The 24,090-nt window shown below is 47.2% G+C and overlaps 1 protein-coding gene across 1 annotated transcript; it reads right to left on the bottom strand.

Moving 5' to 3' along the window:
• Window positions 1-7,248: 7,248 nt before the first annotated feature.
• Window positions 7,249-8,686, bottom strand: Fbll1 (fibrillarin like 1). The gene has a single exon (XM_075941330.1). It carries the CDS (start codon window positions 8,356-8,358, stop codon window positions 7,372-7,374), a length of 987 nt encoding a protein of 328 aa, XP_075797445.1. The 5' UTR covers window positions 8,359-8,686; the 3' UTR covers window positions 7,249-7,371.
• Window positions 8,687-24,090: the final 15,404 nt, after the last annotated feature.

Raw genomic sequence — 24,090 nt, 5'->3', positions numbered from 1 at the left:
CATGTGTCTCTTGGTTATTTCATCTTGTAGTACTGAGCAGCTGCGTCTCCACTCTGATTCAGCATAAGGTTTGATCTCATGGTGGTTAACTGCTAGAGGGTAAACTCCATGGGAATAAGGACATTGTAAAGATTTGTTCACTCCTGTATCTCCAATATCTGGTACTGAGAAAGTAACCAATAAATGATGTTTAATGAACTGACTGTAAAGTGTTCTTGTGTATCTAGACTGCTTGAGTAATTAATGTACTTCAAAGACTCACACAGATATAAAAAACTTTTCTTATTCTGGAATGAGACCATTTTTCTATGCCGTGTTTACATTTGACAGTACATCTGATACCTTGGTGACACAATTTGAGAAAGTTTATTCTAAAGTAGATCTTATTTTTTTAAAAATCTTTAGTTTTATTTTTTGTGTACATACTTTGCCTGCATGTAAATTTATGTGTACTGTGTGCATGCCTAATAGCTGGGGAGGCCAGAAACTGTTGGAACCCCTGGAACTGGAATTAGAGGTGGATGTGAGTACTGTGAGCTGAACCCCTTGTCCTGCAAGAGCAGTAACAGATCTTAACCTCCAAACCGTCTCCAGTCCAGCTGCTGTTTAGTAGTCAATGCCTGTTTGAGAGGGAAAAGTACAAACTGATGGCATTGTCTTGACTCCAGGTGTATAGTAACAATTGGTATGATGTAAAACAGCTTTCCTCTTAGACTCCTGTGAGCAGGAAGTTGGGTGGGTAAGGATGGTGGGACGTGGATATGCTGCATTTGAGGGATAATTCAGCTTCCAAAACAAAGCACAACTTGCAGTTGGAAGTAGCTGTTGAACACTTCACTGAAGTGTAATTGCTTGTTCCAAGTCAGCATTACATCTGGGAAAGAAAGTTGATATTGATTCTGTGGGTGCTGTGTAAGTTGTGGAAACAAGCTGTTTATTGACATTTCTCAATTGAAGGCAGTGTGTTTTAAGTAACTGCTGATGCCTTATGTTAAATAACTATTCAAACTATGACCCTTAGTAGCCAGCCTCTTCTTCCCTTAGCCCTTAGGCAACAACCTGGAGCTTTTGAGTGTGAGTAGCTACATTTAGGTGACCTGCTGTCAACCTTTTTTAAGACTACAGCATTTCACTAACTTCATACGTACGTGTTATGTATTGGGATCATACTCATCCACCTCACACTTCTCTCCCAACTCCAGTATCCACCCCTTCTTGCTGTCTGTTGTCTTGATGTGAGTTCTAGTCTACACTACTGTTTCATTTCAAAAGTTTTCTCCCTGCTTTGCAGTCTAGGGTTTTCATTCTTGAATGATGTCAAGAACCTGAGAACTTCCAGGCTAAACTCCAGCCCCCAAGAGCAGCAAAACCGGGACTGGGGTGTGTTCTTGCTTTGAGCTATAAAACACCAGGCATGTCTGTGAACCTTGTTTTCATTGCATAGCAATCCATCAAGTTCAGTGTTGGGTTTCAGCATTTAAAATTTTTTAATTTAAAAATCATACTTTTAAAATTCAAGTAGCAGGGTGAGGGTGACAAAGTACTTTAATCCCAGTACTGGGGAGGCAGAGGCAGGACTGGTCTAGAGTTCCAGGCCAGCCTGGTCTACATAGTTCCAGGACAGTCAGGACTACACAGAAAAACTGTCTGGAAATTTTCGAGTTAATGCTTTACTTTGTCCCTGAGATATAACAAGCGCATCATGCGAAGAATTTATGGAGGTATTTAAATGCACTCACCAGTGTTTGATGAGCTCAGGACTGGAGAGGAAAGTACCAATTTTATGGACTGGTTTCCCCTAGGCTTTTTCATGACACACAGGCAAGGGCAATGTCATCTCCATTGTCATCACAGTGATGGTAAGGGCCATGTACAGAGCCTTTATTATTTTGCTTTTCCTTTTGGTGCACAGTCCACCTTGTGAGACCCTTTGAGCCGCAGCCTCCAGCCCCCCTCTACTGCTTGGCACTTGCTGATGCCTGGACTGGCTCCTCTGTGGCTGTAGGTGGAGCAGCTGACTCTGAAACTTAGCAAGTTCTGCCTAGTCCAGCTTGGACCACACTCAATGGAAACCATGCTAAAAAGTTTCCCTACACTCCGAGGCAATCCCTGACACTGAGTTCTCAATATTCTGTCGTGGACCTTACTCTGTAGAACAGGCTGGCCTCGAACTCAGATCCACCTGCTTCTGCCTCCCAGGTGCTGGGATTAAAGGTGTGTGTTGCCACCCAGCTTTTTGAGCTCTGCTGCTAATCTGCCTTGTTGATTTCATCTGTTGACAGTAGGAAAAGATAAAGGCACACAGCATCAAGCATGCCCCAGTTCCTCGACACACTTGGTGTCCTCAGCCAATTCTCACAGTGCTGAATATTCTTCCCCGTTTCTAGCCTTACACATTAAAATGTGTTCCTCCAAGTCTGTAAGACAGCCTGGCTCCCAATGCAACTCCCAATGAGAAAGAACCTCAAGGAGGCAATAACAGATCAAAAAGTCATGAGGGTGGGGCTCTAATTCTGTAAGAAGAGGAAGACATACCAAAAAAGCTCTCTTACTGTGAAACAGTAAGAAGGTGCACCACCCTTAGTGGAGTAGAGCCAAATTTGACACGGTGCACCTGGACTTGTAGCCTCTGGAACTGATAAAATAAGGACCTAACTGTTTAAGCCACCAGGTCTGTGTGTTATTGCAGACAAAGCTTGTATTCATGACTTTCCTGTAGCTGTGATAAAAACACCATGACCAAAAGTGGCTACATGGAAGGGTTTATTTTGGCTAACAGTTCCAGAGGGAGAGTCCCCATGGGGCAGGGGGTGGGGGTGCAGGGAGGGAGAGGCATGGCAGCAGAGAGCCAGAGCAGGGAGCCAAGAGGTCACATCCTTAGGAAGTAATGCCTCAAGCCTTTAATCCCAGCACTCAGAAGGCAGAGGCAGGCAGATCTCTGTGAGTTCGAGGCCAGCCTGGTCTACAAGAGCTAGTTCCAGGACAGGCTTCAAAGCTACAGAGAAATTCTGTCTCGAATAACCAAAACAAATAAAATAAATAAAGAAGAAAAAGTCACAGCTCAGCCACAAACACCCAGCACAGAGGATGATCTCTGTGGAATGAGGCTAGGAACTCTCAGGTCAGGACCTGTCCCCAGTGATGCTCTTCTTCCAACAAGATTGGGACATCTCCCCAGACAGTACTCCCAACTGGGGACCAAGCATTTAAATACTATGAGTGCATTTCTCACCCAAACCACAACGATATCTCCCACTTAGACACCCAAAACCAGAGGTCAGGCAGTGTGTCAGAAACACTGACCCATCCTAACAAATCTCCCTCTTGGTGTTAAGGAGAGGGATAAAAAAAACCTACAGAAACTCTAGCTTCGCCACTCCTAATTGTCCTAAAACTGATCAAATTGAGGGAGGGGAGGAGATGGCTCAGTGGTTAAGTTTGTACTGCTCTTGCAAGGGATCCTAGTTCAATTCCCAGCATCCTTGGCAAGTACCTCCCAACCTTTTGTAACCCCAGCTCCTCTGACTCCTGTGAGCCCCTGCACTCACGTGCATATAGCGGCATACAGAAACACACACATACATGAGTTTTTAAATCGTTTAAGATTTGTTTGGTTTGGAAATCATATAGCCTGGTGAAACATTATATATAGCTTCTACCTTTTCTGTGTGGGTTATGGTAACAATAACTGGGCTGTCTTTTATGGACTCTGGGTGACTTGCAGAAAACATGAACTCTTCACTTGGGCCCGCAGGTGTCTAGCATGTCTACTGGGATTGGCTGAGAAGGGTTGTCAGCTGTCCTCATACTCTGTCCCCTTTGCTGCCTTAAGCTTGGTGTTCCAGTCTGCTCAGCTCTCTCTCTGTGGAGGTGGTGATCATTTGGGAAAACTTACCTTGGCATAGACTTGGCTTGTACTCCCCCCACCCCCGTTTTTCTCCCTCCTCTTCTTCCTCCCTACCCCGCAGTCCCATCGAAGCTAAATATACCCACAGCTACTAAGACTCAGGACCAGACCGTGACAAGAGTGAAGAGGTGGCCTCCAAGTCCCTGAGTGGTCTCTGCCCATTCCCAAGGAGTGATGAATGATAACCTCTGTCCTGCCCATGTCTCCCCATCACTTCTACCCTGTATCTGGAGCCCTCCAGCCCTGGGAGCAGAGTCTGGCCACCAAATAAAGCCTTTCTTTATCCTCAACACTCATTTCTTTAATGCTGGTTGTCCTAGGCCTGGGTCTTGTGAGTTGAGGTATTTTGTCAACTATGGCTTGAGTAGAAAAATACACTGAGGGACCCAAACATGACTTTTCTGGAAAAGCAAACGGATGTAGCTCTGAGTAAATCTGGTACCAGAGTCTGTTACCTCTATGATGCCTCAGGATTTTACCTCCCACAGGTGTGAGTCTCATCTTGTCCCTGCCCTCCTCCCAAACCAGGCCTTACCCTCCTGCCGCCCTCTGTCCTTATTCCCGCGTGTCTCATGGTTCTCACCATGCCCTTCCTTTGAATCACAATCCCTCTGAACTTTGTGGGGATTGCTTCTTTTTCTTTTTAGAGACAGTGTCTCCCTCTGTTACCCAAGCTGACCTTGAACTCCTAGATACAAGTGATTCTCCTGCCTCAGCTTTTAGAATAATAGGCTACTGGAGCAAGCCCTCCATCTGGATTCAAAGGGATCCTTGAGAAGATGGTTGTCATGCTCTTTGTTCTCAATGGGCTCCATTTTAGCATCTTCAGATGTAGCCCGTGTGACGGTTTGTCTGGAGTAGGGAAGAACCCACTGATGGCAGCTGAGTCCCTGCTCTATGCCCTGTTCTGGGGGAAATGCATGCCCTGTAAGGAACAATCCAGAGTTTATTAGCCAGACTGGGCTGGCTCTGATGAAGGCCGGGCCTGGCAGTCTCTTTCTTTCCTTTCATCTTCCCCGATGTCCTGAGATCCCATTCCCAGCCTCCACACCTTACTCCAGCTACTCATTCCTTGTGGTGGGACTGGAGATGGGGCTTTGCAAAGCAACAGGATCCGCATAGACCTTAGCGGAAATGACATCCATTTGGGAGTCAAGACTGCTAGGGTTTGATTTCAGGCTGTGAGTCTTTTGGGGGGAGAGTAGGAGATGTCTTGAGTGAGATTTCTCACCTGGAACTTCAGCTCTTTCAGCTGATAAGGAGAGGACTAGCCCTATGCCTGTCCCTGGGCTTTAGTGTAGGGATGAGGACATGATGCTTTATCCTTTTGTTGTTCAGGGAGTTGTACCCTGGAGCAGAGCAGGCCAAGCCAGGTCTCTCCCTGAGCACATGTTCAAAAGTGTCTTTTTTAAATTACATTTTAAATTTCATTGTATATGTGCTTGTATGTGCCGCGTCCACCCTCGACCAGCAAGGAAAAACGCCAACACCCGGAGCTCTTCTTGCAGCAGTTTTCAGGACTTTATTCACAGCAATCTATCTCCTTCTCCTTCTCCTTCTCCTTCTCCTTCTCCTTCTCCTTCTCCTTCTCCTTCTCCTTCTCCTTCTCCTTCTCTTTCTCTCTCTCCTCTCTCCGGGCAAACCTCTCCCAGCCCTTAAGTAGGCATGGGCTGCCAACCCCGAACTGCCAGGTGGGCACTGCCCATAGGTTCACGCATATGCAGGCAGCTGATAATCATTGCGTTATCAGGCCCCAGCCAATATTAGGAGCTGATTATCAGGTGTGGCTCCATGCTGCTCGCTACATGCATGCACATGACCATGCACGCATGTGGAGATCAGAGGGCATTCTGGGGGAGTTGGTTCATGGCTTCTCCCATAGGGGTTCTGGAGACTGATCTCATCATCAGGGTTAAGCAGAAAGCCCCTTTACGTGCTGACCCATTTTGCCAGCCCCACCCTGGGCACATTAAGAAGTCAAACCTTCTCTCCAAATGTTGCACCCCCAGATTACACACTGATGACTTTGCCAGTTGGCAGTGGGGCTTAGGGTGTGAATGAAAGCATTGAAAGCCTGCTTGGTGCTTGAGGATGGGGTACCAGGCGTTAGGAAATCCTGAGCTCTGCCACTGCCCATTCTCCTGCTCCTTTGTATTTGTCTTTATCTTTGACAAATCTTACTGTGTAACCCAGATTAGCCTTTCTGCTTCAGCCTCCCAAGGCTAGGATGGGTTAGTTCTGAGAGCCAGAGTCCGGTGTGCTGAGCCCAGTGTTACCTTCCGAGAGGAATAGTTCCCGAAACTGCCTTTGCTGGCTGTTCTGTAGACCTTTGGTGATGTCACCTTGGGTGTGTCAGACCCAACACTCTATCTGCTTCCCTGCCTCCCTTTGCTACTGTGAAACCTTAGAAAGGGATAGCCCAAGGACATGGTGAGAGGACACCACAGGCCGCAGAGCCCGGCTTTGTGTGTGCTGGAGGAAAGGGGCAGAGTCAAGACAGCACAGTGGATGCCCAAAGTAGCATCGAGATTTTCCCACCTGCGTAAGTTTGGACAATAGGTCCAAACTTACCCATTGCGTCAAATGGAACATGGCATGGAAACTAAGCCAACGGAGCCGCGGGAGACGATGACATGCTACAGTACTGGAAAAAGAGTGAAAAAACGTACGGCTAAAATTCTGTGTTTGGGTTGCCTTTCGTGGTACACTTCTGTAATTCCCATTTACTCAGGAAGCAGAGGCAGGAGGATTGAAGTGCAAGCTCAGCCAGAACTACAAAGGAAGACTGTGTTTCAGAAAACACAACACAGCTGGCTGGGCCTTTTAATCCCAGCACTCAGGAGGCAGAGGCAGATGGATCTTTGAGTTTGAGGCCAGCGTGGTCTACAGACGAGTTCCAGGACAGCGAGGGATACACAGAGAAACCCTGTCTCGAAGAGAGAGAAGGGGGAGGCAACAGATGGTGGGAGGGAGAAGGGAGGGAGAAGAGAGTACGCTCACAGGAAGAGTCTGGATTTGAGTCAGACAGCTTGAATAGGTAGATGAGCCTCCAGTACCCTCCCCTGTAATCAGCCTTGGTCATGTGACCTGACCAGTGGGAACAGACAGTGCCTTCTCACTTCCCTAGGAAATATTTCAAAGATCATCAGCAACCCCAGGCTCTCTTTTTCCTGATCCTGTGATTAGAAGATGCGTGTATGAAAATGGGACCCCCAAGGAGCTAAGGCCTGCGGTTATTAGAATAGACACCACTCCCAAGTTTTTCCTTGAAGGGGCCTGTACCATTAGTCCACCAAGACTGGACCGTGAATTAACGTGCAGCTGCAAACGCCAGCCTGGTCTCACAGTAGTACACTTGGGAATTGTTTATTTCATTTAATAGAAAAACAACACAATAGGACAGGCACAAAGACACAACTCAGTCTCGTGGCAGTGCAGGGCACCTTCCCTGTCTTCTGTTGCTGCTACTTGCTGCTGCTCTTGGGAGGGGGCCGGTAGACTCCGACGACCACAGCGTGATCCCTCTCATAGGGCTCCAGGGTTAGCTGCTCCTGTGGCTTCAAGTTCTCCTGTTGCAACTTCTTCACCTCGGAAGCAAACACAGCCTCCGCGGACGCTGTGGAGTCGATGCAGTTGGCCTTGATGGAAATGAGAAAGTGGCCTCCGTTGCGCAGAAAGGTGTGGGCGTTCAGCGCCACGATGCGGGACTGGTCCGGCTGGGCCACGTCGGCAAAGATCACGTCTACCATTCCGATGAGCATGCGGTACTTGAGCGGGTGCCGGGCATCTTCCAGTACCGGGATGATGTTGGTGCGTTTCTTGGCCACGTTGACTAGATCTCGGCCGGCGCGGTGGGAAAATTCAACCGCATAGACCAGGCCGTCTGGGCCTATGATGTCGGAGACGTGAGAGACAGTGGTTCCCGAAGCGGCGCCCAGATACAGTACTTTGGACTTGGGCTTGATGTGAATCTGGTCCACGCCACCCAGGATGGCAGCGGCCAGTTTGGAGCGGAAGGGGTTCCAAGTGCGGTACTCCTGCTTCTCGCCGTTCTCCACCACGGTGACGCGCTTCTCTCCATACACCGAGACTCCCGGCACCATGTTCAGGGTGACCAGCGCGTCCTCCGCGCCGCGGTAAATGAACACGCCCTCATGCCGATGCGGCTCCACCGACACGGCGATGGCCTTCCTGCGGCGGTTCTTGTTCTTGGCCTGCCCGCCGCGCCGCTGCCCGCCGCCGCCGCGGTCCCTGCCGTCGCCGCCGCCACCGCCGCCGCGCCCCCGGCCCCGGCCCCGGCCGCCGCCGCTGAAGCCGCGCGTGCGCGCCCCAAAGCCTCCTTTGCCCCCCGAACCAGAGTCACCTCCCTTGCCGCCTCCCTTGCCGCCTCCCTTGCCGCCTCCCTTGCCGCCACCCCAGCCCCAGCCGCCGCGGCCGCCCGCCGGTGTCATGGCCTCGGCAGATCTCGGAAATTGCCGCGGTGGTCGGGGATCGCCGGGGACCCTGGGCGGTTGCTGCGGAGGGGGGACAAGTGGGTGGCGGCGGCCGCCCTCAGGATTAACCGCAGCTGGATGCAGGGGTCTGGGGTGTGCGCATCCTGGGATCCACGCGTTGACGCGGTGACTTGCGTGATTGCATCACAGCCGTTTTGTCGACCCTGTAGCCCCGGAAGCCCCCCTGTTCCACCTGTGCGCAGACGCAGCCTTCTCATTTGTAACCCCTTGTCTTCTCTCTGCCTGGGTGCTCTGCTCTCCTGGGGACTCTGGGTTCTTCTCCCAGACCCCTCCCCCATACCTCCCACCTCTGCCAGTGGCCTGAGTCTCTGTGGCAGGAGAGCGGAAGCCCGCATTTGATCAGTCCTTGTGTCCCTTGCTTGCCTGCCTATGTGGCTGCAGGAAATTTATCTGGCTCTGAGGATTTGTTTGAATTGGCAAATTTCTTGAGCGGTTTGAACCTTGTCATCCCATCTGTAAAAATAGAACCCACCTGTACAGTTCCTCATCCACTTACAGTTTGACACAGCCTCGGCGCTCCTCTATAGACTTAACTTGTTTCCAATTTTATATTGCTCTTGATTAACCTTTATAAAGGGAATAAATGCATTAGTTTGGTCTCTTTAAAATAAAAGCACTGCGCTGAGCGGTAGTGGCACACTCCTTTAATCCCAGCATTCGGGAGAGAGAGTTGGGTCTCTGAGTTTGAGGCCAGCCTGGTCTATAGAGTGAGTGAGTTCAGGACAGTCAGGACTTATTTTTACTCTATTACTTTACTTTATTCTGTCTCTTTAAAGACTTTACCTTTTTTTTTAAACCATTAACTTTATTCTCTATATTCTTTTTCTTCTCTCTCCCAAGCCTACGTACATTCATCCAACAGTGTGACTCATTTAGTGGTCTGAATCTGTCCTATTGTGAATCTGCAATTTTTTACTATCCAGGAGCACTTTTGATTTGCGCCTTTAAATCACTAGGCGCTTAAGAATCTAAGCTGTGACATTCCTAGGTTAACTTTTTGTTTTTTGAGCACATATCTTTGACCTGGAATAACCCTGTAGACCAGGCTGTCTTTGAACTCTTGGAGATCCGCCTGTCTCTGCCTCCCAGGCATTGGGATTAAAGGCGTTTGCTACTACACCTTGAACTCACAGAGATCTGTTTGTCTCTGCCTTCTAGGCACTGGGATTAAAGGCGTGTGCTACCACACCTTGAAGTCACAGAGGTCTAACTCCCTCTGCCTCCCAAGTGTTGGGATTAAAGGTGTGTACACACAACAACTCTCTTCCTTTTTTTGTTTTTCGCTTTAAGAACTTCAACTTTCAGCTTGCATATATTTTTAATACACTTTAAACCATTCAGAAATTTTCTCTGTCTTTGAATCTCTCTTTACTGTATATCTCTCTTTTTCTGACCACATGAGTCTTTAATTTGCCAAGCAATCTCAGTAGGACTAAAGCCGTGGCTTTGCCAGCTAGATCCAGTCCATTCCTTAGCTTTCCAGCCTCATGGCGGAAATACAGGCTGCAGCCATGTTTATAGCATTTCAAGGTCTCTGCCAGCCAGCGAGCTACAACAGACAACACTCAAGTCCTCTCTCGGTAGCCGGCCCTCCTGCCTCAAACAGTCAGAGTTTGCCCTGGCAGGATGGCCCAGAAAGCCGGCATTTTTAAATGGCGCAGCTTTTTCCTGCTATGGCTGAAAACCGAAAAGCATGCATTCAGCTTTTCGTCAACACCATTTAAGTGTTTCGTGGCAGGACCTCTTAATGAGCTTCAGGGATTTGCAGCTGAAGCTGAGTCAGGAAAATTTCAAAATGGAGGACGTACCATTTTGTGCTAGCTCTGGGGCTACCAGGTAGGAGCGGCACTCAGCACTTTAATTCTGAAACTGAGCGTGCAGCACAGAAATTCTTTTCATCCAAGTAACATCCAAATCTGACAGGCAGAGCACTGCACAGTCTAAAAACACGTCTCTGTATGGCGGCAGGAATCCGCCATGCTCTTCCGCCTGCCTAAGCCTGATTCTGCCTTCTGCCCAGGAGCAGGCGGGGAGCTCTGAGTCATCGCACGGTCTCAGAGCACTCTCCTTCCGATCCCAAGCGGGAACACAAACATAAAGCCAGAGTTTGCACTGGCGGCACAGCCCCAGGAAGCCACTCTTAGATGAGGCGTTTGCTTGCCTCTAGCAAGCAGAGTAGACCAGAGAAATGGTCACAATCAAGAAAACATGCTTTACTCTTTCCCAAGCTTTCTCAGGCTTTCTGTGGACTCAGTTAGCCACACGTCTGGGCGTCATTTGTAGTAATAAGGGGCGGCGGCAGGGCTGCGTCCCCAAACACCCCAGCCGCCTGCCCTGCCCGGCTAGCTTATGCCCTGAAATAATTACATGGACACTGTATTCATTTAAACACCGCTTGGCCCTTTTCTATCTAGCTTCTTCTAGGCTAATTCTCACACCTGGACTAGCCCATTTCTTATCAACTGTGTAGCGCCCCTAGGTGCGCTTACCGGGAAGATTCTAGCCTAAGTCCATCCTGGGTCGGAGCTTCATAGCGTGCGTCTTCCCTGGAGCAGGTAGCATGGCGTCTCTCCTGTGTCTGCTCCGGAGAGGAGAGCTGTCGAGTCTGACCTCACTTCCTCTTCCTCCCGGCATTCTGTTCTGTTTACTCCACCCACCTAAGGGTGGGCCTATCCAATGGGCCTAGCAGTTTCTTTATTGCTTAGCCAATGAAATCAACAGATTGATATATGACACTCCCACATCAATCCTCTAAGTGCAGGTGGTGGTCAGCTATGTAGTTGTCAGCATGGGAGAGCTGTCTCTGTCACCCCTCTGTCTTGTGGCAGCAGGAGCAGGGGAAGTATGCCCTTGCCTTCCTGCCACCAATGCCTTGAGGCAAGGGGGACAACTGGCCCTGAGGTCACAAGAGTGGGAGGGCTGTCCCTGGCCCCCACCAACTCAGGAGAGCAGGCCCTCTACCTACCTGGACAACGTAATAGGGCCAACCCTGTTAGCAGAGGTGTGGGCGAGCCAGCCCTGAAGTTGAGAGTGTGGAAGAGCTGTCCCCACTACTCACCTGTCATGCAGCAGTGGGGATGGGGAGATAATCTCCCCATATCTGCAACATACCACCTGCAGCCGAGAAGAGAGCTGACCCTTCCCCTTGCCAACTGCAGCACTCAGGAAACCAGGTCCTGCTCTTGGCCTGGGCCGCACAGCAGACCTGACCCTCTTTTCAGAACTGAGGGTGACCCAGCCCTGAAGTTTTGAGCAAGGGAGAGCTGTCCCCATTACTCATCTAACATGTGGCAATGTGAGCAGAGGAGAGATGCTCTTCCATTCCATCCTCTGCCCATTAATACCTGAGACAGGTGACAAAGCTTGCCCTGGGGTCACATGAGCGGGAGAGCTGTCTGCCCCTCACCATCTACAGCACTTAGGAGAGTGGCCCCTGAACCTCGCCTCGGTAACACACTAGAGCTGGCCCTGATGGTGTAGATGGGGGGGGGGGGCGACCCTGAGGGTGTGAAGGCAGGAGAACTGGACCCGACCTTCACTAATTGCTGCAAAGGTGAATTAGCCAAGGCAATGCTGGAGCGCTCCCCCTGGTGGTGAGGACAGGGGAGAACTGGAGGGCTGACCAACCCTGCAGCTGCCTAGGCCCCAAACCAGGGTTATGAATTGGCCCATTTCAACACCTATCCCATCTATGATCTCCTGGAGCATGTAAGTGGGCCTGACCTACAGACCCAAAGCTGTAGGATCTCCATGACACAGGTAACAACAGGATATCTGAGAGGAGTCTGAGTTAAGGCTCAGCATTAATAGTGTAGCAGACACCAGAGGCCTTGAATCAGACCAATGACTCTTTGCAATAAACATTTGCAAGTAAAGATATATGGACAAAGGGATTTACTATGTGACTCACTGTGTCACTTTACAGCTTCCATGATGAGAATTTTATTTTTTTCCTTTTTTATTTTTTTATCTTAAATTTTGTTTTATTTTTTGTGGAGGAGGGTTTGCAGGGGGAGAGGGTAGATGCAAAGAGATGGGAAAATGAGTAGAATCAAGATGCATGATGTGAAAGACATATAAAATAAATAAAAAGTTTTAAAAATATCTTCTGGGGGCTAGAGAGATGTCTCAGAGGTTAAGATGAGTCACAACCAGAAGTCAGAATCCCACAATATGCCACTCTGTCTCCAGTGCTCAAATTGTTTCTGCCCTCTCTTTCATAGTGTTTCCATAGCCTTTGAGGGGGTGATATAAGTGTCCCATTTAGGGCTCAGCATTCAACAGTCACTTATTCTCAATGTTATTACCAGTTACAAGTCTTTGCAGTAAGGGTCACCCCCTGCAAAAAGCAGCTTCTCTGACCAACAGGAATAATAATAAATGGCAACAAAAGTAACTATTTGGAAAACCACAGCAGACAGGAGTAATAATAAATGGCAGCAAATGTAGCTACTTAAAAATAGCTTGAGGGACACATTATGTCCATTTAGAAAACAGCAGTAGCTGCTGTGAAACAAACCTTCCTTTTTAAACAGACAAAAATGGGGAAATGTTGTGGAACAATCCTTTTGTACACTATGAATATGTATTCCTCTCATTCCCTAATAAAAGCTGATTGGCCAATAGCCAGGCAAAAAGTATAGGCAGGATGATCAAATGAGGATACAGGGAGAAAAAGGGTGGAGTGAGAGAGTCAGCTGGGAGGAGATGCGGGGAAGCAAGATGACTGTGCCTGCATGTGGAGGGGTGTAAAAAAGGAATATGGGTTAATTTAAAGTGTAGGAGCTAGTTAGTGAAGCATGATTAAATGAAGCAAGATTAATTTAGGGGCAGAAATTGGAATTCAACCTGAAGATCTGAAAAGCAAAACAGCTAGCCATTGATTCTTAATTCTACCTCAGTCCAAAAATGGCCATCCTGCCTCCAAGAATCTCAGAGGGAGACTGTGTGTTGAGAGCTGTTTCCTCCCGTTTTATAATCCTCTCTAGGGCTGAGATTAAAGGCATGCACCACTGTGATTTAAAGGCATGCATCACCGGTTTCTATGGCAATTAATGTGGCTACTGGGATTAAAGGTACATGTCATTATGCCTACTGGGATTAAAGGTGTGTGTTACCATAACCTGGTCTGTAAGGCTGAACAGTGGGGCTGTTTTACTCTCAAATCTTCAAGCAGTCTTTATTTATTAAAAGGCAATTAAAATTCCACTACAAGTTAGTAATAAGCCTGAGCTATTCGTCAATTATTTACAATTAATGTAACTCTCTGTATGGTAATTTGGAAGTGGCTCCTGGGATGGGAAAACTCTGCCTACAAGTAGCTTCCCCACTAAGGGCCTGTTACCCTCTACAGTCATGGGTTTTTGATCAGATTAACAGTATCAGATGTGAATTCCCTCCCATGGAGCAGGCATCCAATCCAACCAGAAAACAGTAGGTGACCCGATAACAGACTTGCCACTATTGCACCAGTGGGCACATTTTGACTCATTGATTGATAGTGTTGTATATAGGCCTTTTCTGCACTGATTGAGATGATTGTATGTTTTCTATTCTTAAGTCTATTTGTGTAGCGAAACACACATGGATTTACATATGTTAAACCAACTTTGCTTTCCTAGAATGAAATGAACTTGGTTGTGTATATGTACTTCCTAATATATTCCTGAATTGAATTTATTATTTTTTTTCCAAGATAGGTTTTCTCTGTGTTGCCTGACTGTCTTGGAACTTGCTCTGTAGACCAGGCTGGCCTCAGAGATCTGTTTGGCTGCCTTGAAAGTGCCGGGATTAAAGGCTTGCTTTCACTACCGTCCAGCAAATTGGTAAGATTTACTGGGAAATTTCTCAACTGTTTTCATCCAGGAAATTATATATAATTGCACTGGATGGTTTTATATCTACTCGACTCAAACTAGCATCATCTCAAGAAGGAAACTTCAGTTGAGAAATTTTTCTCTCTAAGATCAGGTTGTAGGCAAGCCTGTGGGGTATTTTCTTAATTAGTGGTTGATGTGGATGGGTCCAACCCATTGTGGGTGGTACCAACCCTGAGCTTCTGGTCCTGGGTGCTACAAGAAAACAGGCTGAGCAAGCTATGAGGAGCAAGCCAGTAAGCAGCACTTGGCCTCCGCATCAGCTCCTGTCTTCAGGTTCCTGCTGTTTTTGAGTTCCTGCCTTGACTCCCTTTGATGATAGATTATAATGTGGAAATATAAACCCTTTCCCCTCCAGCTTGTTTTTGTCATGGTGTTTCACTAACTAGGAGAGAAATTGGTACCAGGCTCACGATGTCTTACTGTGGCAGACCTGATGTGTATTTTTGGAAGGATTGTGGGAGGACTTTGGAACTTTGGTCTAGAAACTCAGTGGTCCAAACCTCGTGAACTGTTCTGAGGCTATGGAATATTAGATAAAAATGCTGAGAGATAGGCAGAGAACGGAGGCCTGGCTTGTGACGTTTTAGAGGGAAGAAAAGTTTATTTTCAGGGCCGCTTGATATTTTGAATTAAGAAGCTGTGGTTCTGGTTATCTGAGGTTGAAAAATCAGCCACCCTTATCAGGAGACCAGCCACCACCGAAGAAAAACCTTTGCTTTGCTGTGACAATGGACATTGGTTGGCTGGGGCTGAAGGACCAGCTGTGGTTAAGAAGACCAGCATCCTTGAGGTGAAATCTGGAAAGTGTGTTCTCAGGGTCAGGACACAGAAGCTGTGTTCCAGAGACGGCCAAGGCCGAACTTGATACTGTAAGAGACACCGAGGTGGTACTGGTTTTGAATGCATAAGGGTCTTGGAGGGCAGCTGACAGGCATGTCAGGGCTGGAGTGCCTAAAGAGAGCCCAGGAGAGGCTCTAGAAGAAAATGCCATCTAATTACAGAAGGCCCCAGCATTTGGAGATGCCAGTACCATCAGGAACGGTGGCAGTCACAAGGTGGAGCTAGCCTGAGCCCAGAACGCAAGCAATGGAGGTATGGAGGGTGAAGGTGTTGGAGAGGGTGGATCAAGAGAAGAGACACAATGTTATGGTTTTGGTCCCTGGTCTCTTTAAGAGACAAGCCACGCCCACTCCCTCCCCCATCCGCTGAGGCAGGCTGATATCTTCAGCTTCTAGCCTGAGCTCGCTCTCTTTCCCATCTTCCTCTCAGAGAGGCAGCTTTGCTTCGCCTCTCTCCCCACTTCTCTGCTTCCCCCATCTCTCTCCCCTTTCTCCTCTCTCTCTCTCTCTCTCTCTCTCTCTCTCTCTCTCTCTCTCTCTCTCTCTCTCTCTCTCTCTCTCTCTCTCTCTCTCTCTTTCTCTCCTCCTCTCCTCTAAGTAAAAATGTCTACTTTTATGTCTTCCTACCGTGTCTATATGCCTTTTACCCGCTGCACGTCCACACCCGCCTCTCCCAAACCTGCCGCGAGCTGTCTCTCCCGCTCGCCACACGGCAGGACCAGCTCTCCCGCTGTGGGACCCGCAGCCGTCTCTGCCTTGAGACTGGCTGTTCACAGAGTCTGCTGCCTGCCTACAGCTGCCGCCTGGGACTTTATAGCATTTAGAAAAAGAAAACACCCAAGCTCTCTGGAGGAGCCCAGGAAATTGTGAGTGAATGCCAGACTTTTTTTTTTCTTTTTGAGACAGCTGTTTCTCTGTTTTGGAACTCGACTCGCCCTGTAGACCAGGCAGGCCTCTAACTCACAGAGATCCTCCTGCCTCTGCCTCTGGAGTGCTGGGATCAAGGCGCGCACCACCACACCTGACTGTGAAGGCCAGGTTTTTGACATAGACTCATTTACACTGTTAGAGTTGGTTTTGCTTTGTTCAGATTGTGACTGTGCCCTGGCTCTTCCCTCTCGGAACAAGAAAGTTCTTATTTAGCTCATTTTTGATTTTACAGGAGCCCACAGTGGAGAGACTGAATTTTTAAAGAGACTTTGGATTTTTAAGTCTTGGAAAAAATTTAAAGACTGTGGGACTTTTAAAAGTTAGGAATGTTGGGGCTGGAGAGATGGCTCAGAGGTTAAGAGCACTGACTGCTCTTCCAGAGGTCCTGAGTTCAATTCCCAGCAACCACATGGTGGCTTACAGCCATCTATAATAAGACCTGGCGCCCCCTTCTGGCTTGCAGGCACACGTGGAAGGAATGCTATACACATAATATAATATAATAAATAAATAAATATTTAAAAGTTAGGAATGTTTCATATTGTGATGTTTGTTAATATGTGATCTTGGGGATGAATAAGAAAGGAAAAGTTGACTAAATAGTGATGCGTTTGTGTGTCAAATGGACAAGGGGTTAATTGTGTTGGATGATTTTCTGTTAACGTTACACAAGCTAGAATCAGCTGAGGGGCAGGAATCTCAATGAGATATCTCTGTAAGACTGCGCCGTAGGCAAGCCTGTAGGGTATTTCCTAATTAGTGTTTGATGCGTGTAAATGTTAACTTGATTTGTGTAGTAAGCAGGCCAGCTTAAAGATAAACAACTATATTTTTACTTATTATAAGGGGAAACTCATGCCATGAGAATGGGAAGTCCAAGCTCCACTGTGTCCCGTGGGAATCACCCAGAGAGGGAGCACCTGGTCCGTCCCAGTTTTTCTTCCGGGGGCTCCAGGTAGCCATGCCTTAATTAGGTTCCACTTCTTGGCGGTAATTGGTTAACAAAGCTCCCCCATCAGATGAGGGAGGGTCCAGTCCATCGTGGGTGGGGCCATTCCTGGGCTGGTGGTCCTGGGTTCTGTAAGAAAGCAGGCTGAGCAAGCCATGAGGAGCAAGCCAACCAAGCAGCACCCCTCCATGGCCTCCGTGTCAGCTCCCGCCTCCAGGTTCCTGCCCTGACTTGCCTCAGTAAAGGACTGTGATATAGAAGTGTAAGCCACATAAATCCTCTCCTCTCCAACTTGCTTTTGGTCATGGTGCTTCATCACAGTAATAGAAATACAGCTAGGACTGTCACACAGAGAAACCCTGACTAAGAGCAGTTTTCTTCCTTTGTTACTGCCTTGTCTAGTTCTGGTGTCTGGGTCAAACTGCCTTTGCAGAATGACTCTGGTCATGTTCCTTCCATGTCTATTTCATGGAACAGACTGAAGCACACTGGTGTTCACTTTGAAAGTGTGGCAGAGGGACCAGGTGGTGGTAGTGCACGCCTTTAATTTTCAGCACGCGGGAAGCAGAGGAAGGCGGGTTTCTGTGAGTTTGAGGCCAACCTGGTCTTCCAAGACAGATAGGACTGTAACACAGAGAAACCCTGTCTCAAAAAACCAGGGGAAAAAAGTGTGGCAGAACCAGGTGTGAGATCAAGTGTGGCAGGACCAGGTGTGATGTAAGACACCTTTAATATCTGCACTGAGAAGGCAGAGGCAGGTGGAGTTGAAGCCAACCTGATTTACATAGAGGATTATGTCTCAAAAATAGTTTGGTGGAATTAGATTGATTGACATTGAATACATCTGGACCTGGACTTGTCTTCTTAAATTATAACTTATACTCATGTACTTAATGTGTGTATGTGTGGGTATGTGTTGCAACTCAACAGGGATCGATGCTGAGGTATTGAAGTTAAAACTCAATATTCAACAGAATGTGGTTTTTGATAATTGCAAGGTCTAAGGGAGTAGAGTTCACACTGTAGGACAGACTAGGAAAGTCTATATATGTAGGTCACTTATATGTTTGCACTTACGTGCCTCGGCATTCAAGTTGATCAACTTGTGGGAGCCAGTTGTTTCCTTGCCTTCTCTGGGTTCTGGGATCCAACTCCGGTCATCAGACTTGGATGCTAAGAACCTCCTGCCTCTGAGCCATGTCTACAGGCCCGGGGCTTTTCTTTGTTAGAAAACATTTTATTGCTCTTTCAATCTTACTGGTTTTCTTGTTTTTGTTTTGAGAGTCGGAGTCTCACTATGTAGTTTGGCTGTTCTGGAAGTCACCATTTAGAGATCCAGCTGCCCCTGTCTCCCAAGTGCTGGAATTAAAGGTCTGAAGGCCATCTTTCCTGACTTGTTATTATTTTTTAATTTGTTTTTAATTTTATCTTTTAATGAGTACTAGTGTTTTGCTTCATACTGGTTTGCCTGGTGCTCATGGAGGCCAGAAGAGGGTGTTGGATCCCATAGAACTGGAGTTACAAACAGTAGTGAGCTGGTGGGACTCAAATCCAGACCCTCTGGAAGAGCAGCTAGTGCTCTTAACCACTGAGATTTAGTCTCATTGTTTGTTGGGAATGCTTGCTATTTTGATCTTCTTGATTTTAGGGATAAAGTATCTAAAAGTTTATCCATTTCTACTAGATTGACCAGGTTTTTGAAATTTAAGTTCTCAAACTACTCTCTAATGATTCTCTGTAGCTATTGGAATAGGATGCAATACTTCCCTGGTTCCCACACTTTTCTTTTCTTTATTTTTGAGAACAGGTTTCTCTGTAGCCTTGGAGTAGTGTAGGAGTTCCTTCTGGTTGTGTGTTTCATTGGTTAATGAATAAAGAAGCTGCCTTGGCCTGGTTGGTAGGGTAGAACTTAGGTAGGCAGGGAAGACAGAACTGAATGCTGGAAGAAAGGTGGAGTATGAGAGAGACACCATGGAGCCGCCAGAAACAGACATGCCGAATCTTTCCCAGTAAGCCACTGCCACATGGCAATACACCGATGAATAGAAATGGGTTAAACTGAGATTTAAGAGTTTAAGAAGTTAGAGCTAATGAATGGGCCAAGCCCTGTTTTAATACAGTTTCTGTGTGGTTATTTCGGGTGTAAGCTAGCTGGGTGGCCAGGATGAATAAGTGGCCTAGCCCCCTCCTTGCAACATTGGAGCCTGTCCTAGAACTCACTCTGTAGACCAGGCTGGCCTCAAACTCAACAGAGATTCACCTGTCTCTGCCTCCCGAGTGCTGGGAGTAAAGGCGTGCGCCACCCTCGCTCATTTACTCATTTACTAATAAAATGAATAATTTTATTCATTTTGATCTTACTTCCTTTCAGTTATTTTTGTTAGGAATTGTCAATCTTGTTCATTTCATCAAAGAGCCAAACTTTGATTGGTATCTATGTGTATTATTCTTTTTTCTCTAGTTCATTCATTTCTACCCTGGTCTTTATTATTTCCTGCCATTTGCTGCTCTGGAATTGCTTTTCAGGACCTTGAAATGCATTGTGGCGGGTGAGTGTGTACTCGTGGCTGCAAACCTTCCTCTTAGAACGGTTTCATCCTTATCCCAAAGGTTCCTGTAGGTCACGCTTGCGTTTTCGTCCAATTCTAGGAACTTTTACATCTCCCCCACCTGCCCCTGGTTGTTTGTGGACCGCACGGCATCAGACCATATTGTTTAGGCTCTGTGTTTGTATAGTTCCTGTAGGGTTGGTTTATTTATTTTTTTATTATTGATTTCCATTTGTGTTATGGTCTCATAAGATAAGATCATTTCCATTTTTTTCCCCTTGAGGCAGGGTTCCTAGTAGCCTTGGCTATCCTGGAACTTACTATATAGACCATGCTGGCCTTGAACTCACAAAGATCTGCCTGCCTCTGCCTCCCCAGTGCTGGGATTAAAGGTATGTGTCACCACGACCTGGCCCCAACCCCAATTCTTTTATACTTGGTAAGACTTGATTTGTAGCCTAGAATATGACTTGTTTTAGAGAAGATTTCCATGGTCTTTTGCCCATTCAGCAACAACATCAAAGCATACAAGATGTGAGAATCAGTTATAGCCCCTTGATATGTCACTGTGGATCACACAACCAAGAACAGCCAAACTGTTGAGGAATGAACTATGAACTTAAAAATTACTTAGGTTCCCTATGAAATAGTAAATGAGCGACATAATGGAAGAAGGCAGGAAAGAGGAAGAGGAGTTGGAGCAGAGACATGAGGAGGAAGGAGGGGGCTGTATGAGAAGGTGGAGGAGCAAGAGACTAGAAAGCAGAACAAAAGAAAACCAACAAAAGGGCCTTCCTGTAGGGGAAAAGTTTCCAAAAACTTTAGACAAATGTAAGTGAATAAAAAAAATATAATATTTTAAAGCTAGTCAGACATGGTGGCACACGCCTTTAACGTCAGCACTCTCGGGAGGCAGAGGCAGGTGGATCTTTGTGAATTCAAGGCCAACCTGGACTACCGAGAGAGTGAGTGAGTACCGGGGCGGCCAGGACTACACAGTGAAACCCTGTCCTGAAAAAAGTTAACTGAATAAAGCAGAGTAAGCACACTGCTAACACTGTGGGGTGACATGGAGGAAACATGGGGGCAAAAGGGACTCGAGGAAAAACCGTTACCCCTGCGCACAAGATTACATTAACCACACTGGATGAGTGCATGAAAGGGAACAACAAAAACATTGATGGGTTTTAAGAGCTATGGTGATTAGGTGCTAGAAAAACTTCCTGGATTCCCCAAACTTGCAGACTGCTAGTTGCATGCACGAAGTGGGAGGAACTAGTTGAGATGTGGAGCCTTCTTAGTGGATGCTGATGCTGAATCCGCAGTCGGCAGCCAGATAGATGTCCGATTCTTCCAGGCCTGGCTTCACAGGGCTCTCTTTTGTTCTCTGCACACCAAGGGCCTCTCCTGGGCACCCTTGATTTTGTATTGTGTGGTGTGGGCAGACTCTCACTCTGCAGAGACTCCTTGAGCATACCCCTTGGGGTGGCCACTTTCGCTGTGGGCTGTCTCTCAAGTGCTGGGAGTGTGGGAAGCGACCACTGTAGGGAGATCAGTAGCATGAAGACCATGAAGACCGATCTGCCTCTGTCTTCCCAAGTCTCCTGAGGACTAGTCCCCCTGCTGGAGGTATGAAGCTGTGGGTGTCAAGGGAGCCTCTAGCTCACTGTTACCAGGTTCTGCAGCAACGAAAGGCAGCTTGGCTGTCTCAGGGTCTGATCCATGCTCCATCTCGGGCTTAGAGCTCTCAGACTCCAGTGCACTTCTCAGTTGCTGAGATCTCTTTCCAACCATTGAAAGTGAAGTTCTCTAAGCTCTCATCAGCCTGAGCCAGGTTCTGGTTGCCTGCACCCTTGAGCCCACCAAGGTCCAGCCTTCCTGCTCTCCACAATCGCTTCTCTGGGTCTTCCATCACCAAGGGGCTATGGCAGGCCAAATTGAGGCTCCCCAGCCTGGGAATGTTCCCCTCATCTCATCCCCCCTGTGGCAGCTTAGAGTTTGGTTTTATTTTCCAGTTTTTGCTTTGCTTACAGGGTAACAAGTTTCTTAGAGTCCATACTTACTGGTTTAATTGACCTTTCCTCACCCCACCCCAGCATCTTCTCCATCTCCTCCCACTTAAACCGCTCCTCCTCCAGTGTTCCTCCTCTACTTTCATGTGATACGTGTTCTGTGATCTTTTCTCCTCCATTTTCTGAAAGTCTCCCTTCTCCCATGAGCCCCTTACTAAGTAGTTTCCTGGCTGTTTCACACACCCACTCCTTCATAAACACACATAACCAAAGTTAGACTCAAGGATCCTCATATGAGCCACAGCATGCAGTTTTCATCTCTCTGAGCCTGGATTACCTTGTTACAATAGCTTCCAGTCCCATTCATTTTTCTGCAGGTTTTATTTTTCTTTATGACTAAATAAAATTCAAGATGTGTCTAGCCACATTTTCATTATCTGTTCAACATCTGGGCTGGTTCTGTTTCCTTGTACTTGCAGCACTAAACACGAATGAGCAAGTGTGTCTGTGGCAGAATGAGGTCCTCTGGGCATCTGGCCTGAAACCCTGGTTACAAGAGATGCTTTCACGATGGTGTCTTGCTTCTATTGTCAAGTGATGCAGTGTGACGAGATGGGGTTTCTTGCTACCACTAACCTGTCCTTCAGAGACTGTCTCAGCAAAACCTGCCACTGGATTTGAGGCTCATGAAGGCTATAGCTTGTTTTGGGGATAGGACTGCCCAGGTTTCCTGGTGCTTCCTATTGATTGATTTTATATATATTAATTTTTTGTTTTGTTTTGTTTTTTTGAGACAGAGGGTTCTCTGTGTAACTCTAGCTGTCTTGAAACTAGCTTTTTTTAAAAATGTATTTTATGGTTTATTTAACTTTATTTTATGTGCATTGGTATGAAAGTGTCAGATCCCCTGAAACTGGATCTTTAGACAGTTGCGAGCTGCCATGTGGTTGCTGGGAATTGAACCAGGGTCCTCTGGAAGAGCAGTCAGTGCTCTTAACCACTGAGCCATCTCTCCAGCCCTGGAACTAGCTCTTGTAGACCAGGCTGGCCTCGAATTCACAGCCTGGTCTACAAGAGCTAGTTCCAGGACAGGAACCAAAAAGCTACGGAGAAACTCTGTCTCGAAAAAAAAAAAAAAAAAAAAAAAAGAGGTGCACCACCACCACTCCACTTGGCTATGGTTTTTACATCCCCTGACCCTACTAAGAACTGTTGGTCTGAGGCTGTGCTTGTGTGTGGTGGTTCCTCTTTCCTATTCTTTCCAATATTCTTCTTTCATGGGTTTCTGGGGACTTCCCTCTGCTTTTTTATTTTTTAGGGTAAGTTTTACTTTTAGGAGTCTGTTTGTACCATGTGCATGCAGTGCTCGATGAGGTCAGGTGTCAGGGCCCTTCGCACCAGAGTTATGGGGGGTTGGAAGCTGCCATGTAAGTGCTGGGACTTGAACTCCTGTGCTCTGAAGAGCAGCCAGTGCTCTTAACTGCTGAGCCATCTCACCAGCCCTTTCATTGTAGGATCAAGACAGGGTCTCACTATGTAGCCCTGGCTAGCCTGAGATTCCCTATGTAAACCAGTCTTGCTCTTTAGTCAGAGATCTGCCTGCCTCTGCTACTCATGGGATTAAAGGCATGTACCACCACACTTTTTTTTCTTTATGTCTAATTTTTTCCTAATATTTCTGTCACAAAAATCTCACAGAAGCAGCCTCTAGTCTGCCATCTGATACTTCTAATCTATTGAAGTACCTGTATACGCAAATAGATCCAGACTACGTATTGACCAGCTAATGAAAATGAGGCTCACAGGGATGTGACCTTGTAGTTCATCACAGAGAATTATTAAACCATCCATTAGCTGGGCATTCATAATGACTTTATGGACTCATAGCTATGTAGCTGACAATGAACAGCTTTGTAACAGTTATGAACTTCTCTAAGTCTGCTACACCCTCAAAATCCACAAAGCAAAGCTGCCCACAGCTAAACGGAGAACAGCCAAACTTGAGAAGCCCAGTGAGAAAACTTGATGCACTTCTTCCACCACCTGGATGAAAGTCAGACAGAACACAGTGGGACATGCGAGAATAGAAAAGAGATTAAAGGTCAGTGAAAAATTCCCACAGTGGACATTTGGCTCGTTGCTTGTTCATTGTGGGTAGGGCAGCTGCGGTCGGGTGCTCTGGGCACTCCCCCTCCTCCCTTAGGCTTATTCATTTATTTGCAGCGCTGTGTGGCACCTGTGATTGCCATCTCAGTACTTGTGAGAAGGCATTCCCATCTCCACTCCAGCTGCCCCAGGACTGATAAAAGCGTCCTTCCTTGTGCTTATTGGTAATGCTTGTATCTTGTCTGGAAACGTTATTCTTCAAGAATGAAGGGGTGGGGTTCAGATTCCAAAGAGGGATGTGTGGAGTGGGGGAGAGGGGAAGGAGATAGACGAGATGGACACGAACTGAGGGTGAATTGGGGGGGACTGCCAGCAGCTTTTGAGAAGAGATTACACCTTTTATAC

This window comes from Microtus pennsylvanicus, chromosome 11 (genome assembly GCF_037038515.1).
Source record: "Microtus pennsylvanicus isolate mMicPen1 chromosome 11, mMicPen1.hap1, whole genome shotgun sequence".
In the NCBI taxonomy this organism is placed as follows: domain Eukaryota; kingdom Metazoa; phylum Chordata; class Mammalia; order Rodentia; family Cricetidae; genus Microtus; species Microtus pennsylvanicus.
This window is presented reverse-complemented; position numbering and strand designations above follow the sequence as displayed.